Source organism: Anas platyrhynchos, chromosome 8 (genome assembly GCF_047663525.1).
Source record: "Anas platyrhynchos isolate ZD024472 breed Pekin duck chromosome 8, IASCAAS_PekinDuck_T2T, whole genome shotgun sequence".
Lineage (NCBI taxonomy): Eukaryota > Metazoa > Chordata > Aves > Anseriformes > Anatidae > Anas > Anas platyrhynchos.
In genome coordinates this window covers 30,692,288-30,699,329 of record NC_092594.1, presented here as the reverse complement: position 1 = coordinate 30,699,329, position 7,042 = coordinate 30,692,288, and the positions used below count along the sequence as shown (strand labels likewise).

Here is a 7,042-nt window from a genome sequence, read left to right as displayed (position 1 = left end):
GTCGGGATGGGGAGGCTCCTCCAGCCTCCCAGCCGCAGGAGGGTGGTTGGGGGTCCCAGGCAGGGCCCTGCTCGGTGGCAGGGAGGGAAGGGGGAGAGGGGAGCAGGGTCGGAGGAGTCTCAGCTCTCAGCCCGCAAGCCCCAGGCGTGATCGGCAGAGATTTGCGGCTCGGGGCGGTGCTGCTTCCTCCTGCGCCCATGCAAATGTCGGCTGGGCGGCTCGGCTCCCTTCCAAGCCCGGAGGGGATCGTCAGGTTCAAGTCGCCTTGCCCCCAAATTCCCCGGCAGCCTTGGCTCTGGGGCGGCAAAAAAAAAATAAATAAAGAAAGACAGAAGAAAAAAAAAAAAAAAAAAAAAGAGCCACCTCCTCCGCCCCCCCCCATCCTCAAGCCCTCCCCTTCCCGGGGCAGGGGTTTGAATAGCCAGGTGTGAGCATCAGCCTCCCTGTTAATGAGTTTGATAATTTACCCGGCTCATTCCTGCGGGAGGGAGGGCTCCGAGCGCAGCGCGGCTCTTCCCCGGCGAGCAGGGGCCGCTCCGCAAATCCCCGCACCGCAAATCCCCGCACCGCACCGCAGCCCCGCACCGTCCCCGCACCATGCCGGCCCTGGGGCTCGTCGCCCTCGGGCTCCTCCTGGTGCTGGAGCCCGCAAGCTGCCAGCAAGGTAAGAGCCGGCAGCCCCCCTGCTGCCCCCCGCCCGGGGAAACTGAGGCACGGGGAGCGCGCTGGGGAGGCTGCGGGGACAGGGGGCACCCCCGGGAGAGTTTTCTGGGAATGGGAAAAACGCCTCAGAAATGGGAAAAATCCCTTTAGGGAGCTCACAGGCTCGCTGCTCGCTTCACCTGGCTCTGGAGGTGCCGACAGGAGCTCAGCTCTCCAGGTTAGGCGGCGACAGAGCGGCTCTGATTTATCCCCGCAGCACCGCGCGCTCTGAGGCGAGCAGCGTGTTGTCTTAAGGCTTTTTTTTAATTATTATTATTTTTTCCTTATTTCTCGCTCTTGACCCCGGGAAAGCATTCCGTGGGGTTGCTTTTCCTTCTCATTCCAAGAGCTCGCAGGTTTTCCTGTAGTTTTGATCTCTGGTGAGGTGGCAGGGGGAGATATTTCCCTCCGCAAATTGGGCTTCCGCTCCCTTCCCCAAGGCTTTAGAGAGAAACTTCCTATTGCTATGACATTATTTTCATGAAACGCAGGGGAAGACTTGTCTGACACTACAAATAATCAGGAGTAATTAAAACTAATGTGATCCTGCCAAAGCACTGGAAAACTCCCTCCCCCTTTCTCCTCCTGATGCCCCAGCCTTGACCCCTCTTCCTGTATTTGTTTACCAACTTGCGAAGGATTTAACAGCGTGGGGTCTCCACCGTCAGCAGGATTGAAAGTTTTGCTGTTGCTTTGAAAGAAAAAAAAAAAAAAGCCTTTAATGAGGACTCGGAGCCTGGCACAACTTTCTCAGACATAGCAAAACTCAGAGCACAGCCGATGCTTTCCAAGCACTCAGGGAAGATGCACCAGAAGTTGTCTGTGTCTGAAGACAAGACTGAGAATGGAAATGGAGTTACGGTGTGCACCAGGGCGTATTTTGGCATCAATGCTTTCCTCGATCTCAGCTGGAGCTGCAAAGGGATGGGCACACGCCTGTCAGGGAGTGCAGAGGCTACGCCCCATGTTGGTTATTTGGCTCAGGAGTTCTTGTTTGCTGTAGAACAACCCACCGGAGGTGGTCAGGTGCCCTGGGAGGGATGGCTCTCTTAAAAAATTGTCAGGGAAGGCAAGTGAGAGTCATCCGTCCTGCCTGCCATCCCTCCCAGGCCAAAGTGTGTGCTCCAGCCCGCGGCGGTGCCAGGCAGGGCTCCCATCTATGCACTCACTCCCTGATAAGATCTCACCAACCCCTGGGCGCAGACACTTGTCTCTGCCTGACTCCCAACCCTTCCCCTGTATGGATTTGTGCAGCCCCTGCCCCACGGGGATATTTCAGCCTGCAGCAGAGGCACCCCAGGGCTCACCCACATTGCTGGGCTCTCTGCCTCTGCTTTGGTTTAGGATCTGGGTCCCTGCTAGGTTCATGAAATCTCAAAATAGTGGGAAGAGGCCCCTGGGGGTCACTGCTCCAACCCCTGCTCAGGCAGGGCCACCCAGAGCAGGGTGCCCAGGACCACGTCCAGATTTGAAGACCTCCGAGGAGGAGACCCCACAACCTCTCTGGGCAGCCTCACCTGCACAGCACAGAAGAGCTTCCTGATGGTCAGATGGAAATTCAAACCCAGGTTGACCTTGAACTCCTTTAACCCCAGCAGCGAACTCATCCTGGGCTGGACCTGGACCTCCCTTCCTGGGCTCGGACTGGAAACCATGGTCCCAGCAGGAAAAATAAAACACAAATAATAAATAAATCTGGCTGAGAAAACAGCCAAGGACAGAGCGAGGGAGGAAACAAAGCTGATCAGGCCTCAGGGTGGGGGTAAAAGGTGTCTTTGGGGGTGTTTGACAGGGCAGGAGATGTTCCTGCCCACCAGATCGTGCAGGTGGGGACCGAGCCCTGCTCTTTCCCCTGCCACCATCCCCACACCACGGGCACCAGCAGCCCACGGGTTTGAGGGGATTGCAGGCGAAGCACACTGCTGACACAAGAGGGAATTTCCGCCTGAATTCCTCCCAGCTGAGATTTGGCCCCGGGACCTTGCAGTAAACACGCTGCGGTGTCTGTGAGGGGAGGGAGGGTGAGAGCCGCTGCTGGGGCTGCTGGCACCCACTGCTCCATCACGGGGTCACTGCTCCCCAAAACCTGCAGGCGGTGAGCCAGCAGCCTCCTGAAACACAGCACGGGTGGGAGAGTTCGGGTCTGTATTCATATTATTTAAACAAAAGCCCCTTGGGGTAGGTATTCAAGGAGCTGAGCCCAAAGCAGAGCCGGGAGGCGGGATGGCAGCCGGCAGCAGAGGTGGCGTGTGGCTGCCTGGATGATTGGTTTGCAAACACAGGTTGCACAGCGCCTTTATTGCCTCTGGTGAGGACTGTTTGCAGCTTAGAGCAGGGATCTGTCTGGACAAAGTGTTCAGCCAGCGAGAGGCTCTGGTGTCGGGCCGAAGTGGCTGTGCTGGGGCTGGGGACACGGCGGCAGAGGCGGTGACGTGGGGGGAGTGTTTGGGGCTGGCTGCCTCCGCCAGCCCCATCCACACATGCCAGGGTTTCCTTTGTGGGTGAGGAGCTGAGGAAGAAGAAAAGCCTAGCCTGGGTGAAGCTGTAATTAAATCCTGAAGGGATGTAACTGTGCTGATGAGCTCTGCTTTTGGTGCTGGTGCTGACACCGAGGATGGTGCTCAGGCTGGGGCTGGGTATGTCTGGGTGCTCCCTTGTGCAGCAGCCCCCAAGAATTGAGGAGCAGCCATCCCAGCAAGGACTGAGACAAGGCTTCCTCCTCTTTCTGTCCTGCCCTGGAGTTTCTCCTGTTTGCAGGAACACGTCTCGCAGCCATCCCACCCGTGGCCAGGTCACCGCTTGGGCATGGCCACAGAAGAATGACTCCGTGTTCTCCCGACGCTCCTGCGAGCGCACGTGTTGAGCCAGACTCCACGTGAGCAGCACCAGCGCGAGACGAGGGGCTGCAGGTCAGGGCTCCAGCTGCTCCTCATCCTCCTCCAGGAGCTTCGTGTGCCCGCAGGCAGCTCGGGCAAAGACTGGAAAAAGACTGGAGGCAGGGGGGGCTCGGTTATGTCCCCTGGGGTGACAGGGATGCCGCAGCTCCCCGCCGCCCCCCCCGGCCCGCCGCCAGCCCCGCCTGGCTTTTGTGCCGTTGGCTGTTGCTCTGAACCGCTCGGCCTTCAATTTCCCGTCGTAAATCAGTTTGCTGCTCTGGAAACTTGCTGAACGGCGGATTTTACCCAAATCCACGGCGGCAGCGGTTTGCTGCGAGAGTGACAACGGAATTTTACAGCGTCACTGCTGTCACTTACCGCCCCGGGCGGTGTTTGGAAAACAAGCCAGGAGCGATGCCTGGGGCATGTGTGCTCTGAGCCATTTGCTGGAACCCCTCTGCCTGTTATTTTGGGCAAACAGCCTCCTGCTGCGCTGTGCCACCAGTCCCAGGGGCATCTACATCCCTCCTTTGCTCTCTGTACATACATGAAAAGACACAAGAGGTCCCAAATCTGCAAGGCACCGAGCTCTGCATGCAAGTACCGGGGAGATTGATGCTATTTGCACCCCATGCTGGCACAGGCAGACACATAAACCCGCTCTGGGCTAGCAGCAGTGCCCTCTGCTCAGCTTTGTAGGGTTGAACTCTTGGCTGGACATTGATGGAGAAGCTCGGCCCAGCAGGCAAAGCACACGCACGCATTTCATATCACTCCTGTCCTTGTTTTTCCCTGCAGCCAGGGGTAAACTCCAGCCGTGGTCGCAAGGTGTCATCGCAGCGGTGGTGTTCCTGGTGCTGGTGGCGATCGTCTTCGTGGTCAACAGGTTCTGGTGTAACAAGAAGAGGTGAGCGCTGGGCCCGGGGATGCTCGGGGCTGGCATCCAGCACCTCTGTCACCGTGCTGGTGCTGGCAGCACCACAATCATGGCACAAAAACAAGCATTTTGGGGGGTGAAAACAAGCCCCAAATGTTTTAATTGGTGAAGCAGACTGAGCCAAGGCAGGAGAGGAGCCGGCAGCAGAGCGAGGCGGCCGAGCAGCCCCGGTCCCAGGGCAGCGATGTGGACTTGACCCGTGGTGGAGGCGGCACGGGGCGGGCACCTCCTGCTCGCTGCGTGCTGAGCTCGCTCAGCTGACCCCTGCCTCGCTCGGTTGCAGGAACTCGATCTTGAACCCGAGCCCAAAGTCAGCAAGGGACAAGGACTGAACGTGCCCAGCAGCCTGCGTCCCGGTGGGTTTGGCACCAGTCCCTGCCACCCTGTGTCTCCCCTGTGCCCATCAGCCCAGGCCAGGCTGCTCCTTCCCAGCCTGGAGGCCCCAGCGGCAGGGTTGGGGGCAGCCGGGGGAGGCAGCAAGGGGTGAACCCGCAGGCTCTGGGCTGAGACTGAGCACACGTTTGCTGTGGGATGGCTCCTTTGGGGAGCTGGGCAGCCTCACGCCCAGGAGGAAGATGCTCAGCGGTGCTCACAGGGGGCCGTGCACACACGGGGACGTGCACACACACATGCACACACCCTTCTGCACCAGGGCTGGGGCGGAGGCACGGCCCCCGCTTATCTGCCTGGGTCGCTTCTGACTGCGGGTGATTATTTTGCAACGGATTACACAGAAGGCAACTGGAAAAACCAGTCAGCAGGAGAAAACAACCCCGCTGTGTGCCAGATACGGTGACCCCGGTGCCGGGAGCACCCCGTGGGGCTTGTGGCTGGGGTTCCCCGGCAGTGCCTCCACCCCGAGAGGCAAATGTGAGCTGTGGCTCTTGGCACTCAGGGTATGGGCACAGCCCTGAAAAGCCGCCCAGGTGGCTCAGCCTCTGCTGTCCCACATCCTTCTGGGTGCCGTCAGAGCCACCAAGAGCCATGGGTTTGGCTGCTCTTCTCTTGACCTGCTAAGGGGCTCTTTCCTCTCCCCCTGCAGGAGGGATAACGTTGAGTCAGGGGTGACCACAGGGGGCAAGGAGGAGGCTGTCACGTCCAACGGGCACGAAGGGACATACGCGAGCACCGCAAATGACTTCAGGTGAGGGACGTGCTCAGGAACCCCCTCCCTGTGGCTCCTGGGCTCACGCAGAGCCATGGCCTCTGCCCTCCTCTGGGTCTCCCACCCCATGCACCTGGTTTTGGGGTTTTTGTCCTTCCCAGGGGGAAGCAGAAGGTGGTGAAGGACGGCAGTGCCCGCCCTGCTCACCACCTCCTGGGGCTGCCGTGGCACAGCCTCATCCAGCCACAGCTTTGGAGGCGAGCTAACAGCCTGTGCTTCTCCCCCCACCCCAGGTCCAAGGAGAGCACGCACGCCTACGAGAACACGCTGGAGCTGGAGGAGAGGGTGGTGACCACCGCCATGTAGCAGCGTCCCCCTGTCCCATTTTCCTTTCTCCACCCCTCGCCCTGCCTCCCGTGGCCACGCCGGGACCCTTTTCCCCGATGTCCCCCCGCACGGAGCCTGTCCCAGCCCTGCCATCTCCGTCCCTTTCTCCCCACCACGTCCCGGCTGCAGGACCTGCTGCTCTGCCCCCCTGCCAGCCCCACCGGGGCGCTGTGGGGCCGCTGACCTGATCTGGACATGCACGGGGGTCCTTGTGGGGTGTGTGGGATCCCCTTTTCCCCCCCACACACACATCCCCAGCTGCCCTCGGGGAAGCTGGCGATCCAGAACCCGCTCTCGTCTCACCATCTCACCCTCCTTTCTACGAGCAAAGGCCCTACAGCACGTGTCTTCGTTTCAGAACAAATCTCCTCCCCTGTACATATCTTCCCTGCCAGCAATAAAGAGGATTGCCGTGCATGCGGGGTCATTTCCCTGATCACCCGCAGGACTCTCTGGCATCTCGCAGCGCTCCCAGCCTCCGGGCGCTTCGGGGAAGGTGGTGCAGGGTGGGAAGGGTGCTCAGACAGGGGCCAGCACCCCGTGATCCCCTGGGTAGGATCTGTTCCTTATTTCCTAGCTCAGATGAAGCCCAAACCACTTTTTCCTGCGTTGATGTGTCAACAAAGGGTTGAAAAAGGAGATGGACTTTTATTTCGCTCGGTGTAGGGGAGGCAAGCATCACCCCCTGCCATTCCTGAGGTGGGGAAACTGAGGCACGGAGCCAGCCCAGCACTTCCCAGTGCTGCTCGCTGGGTGAAGAGCACAGCTCCCCGAATCCCACCATCCGCAGGGTGCAGACCTGCAGCAAACTGGGAACCATTTCCAGGCTGGGCACGAAGCACTCGCTCCCCCTGCGTTGCCAGGCAGTGGCTGTGGGGCTGCTCTGCCTCCAGCCTCTCCCCCCCAGGCCGTTTGTTCATTAACCCGGCTCCCTCCTGCCGAAGGGATGGGGTTTTCTGCAGCAGGGACGGTGCCTGGGAAGCGCTCACAGGGGTGCCACCGCTTCCACGCGTGTGCTGCTGAGCACTGCAAGCT

General features: G+C 59.9%; 1 protein-coding gene across 1 annotated transcript; it reads left to right on the top strand.

Moving 5' to 3' along the window:
- Window positions 1-442: 442 nt before the first annotated feature.
- PDZK1IP1 (PDZK1 interacting protein 1) lies at window positions 443-6,424 on the top strand. The gene is made up of 4 exons (XM_027463525.3): window positions 443-664; window positions 4,377-4,485; window positions 5,558-5,659; window positions 5,914-6,424. Exons 1-4 carry the CDS (start codon window positions 598-600, stop codon window positions 5,984-5,986), a joined length of 351 nt encoding a protein of 116 aa, XP_027319326.1. The 5' UTR covers window positions 443-597; the 3' UTR covers window positions 5,987-6,424.
- Window positions 6,425-7,042: the final 618 nt, after the last annotated feature.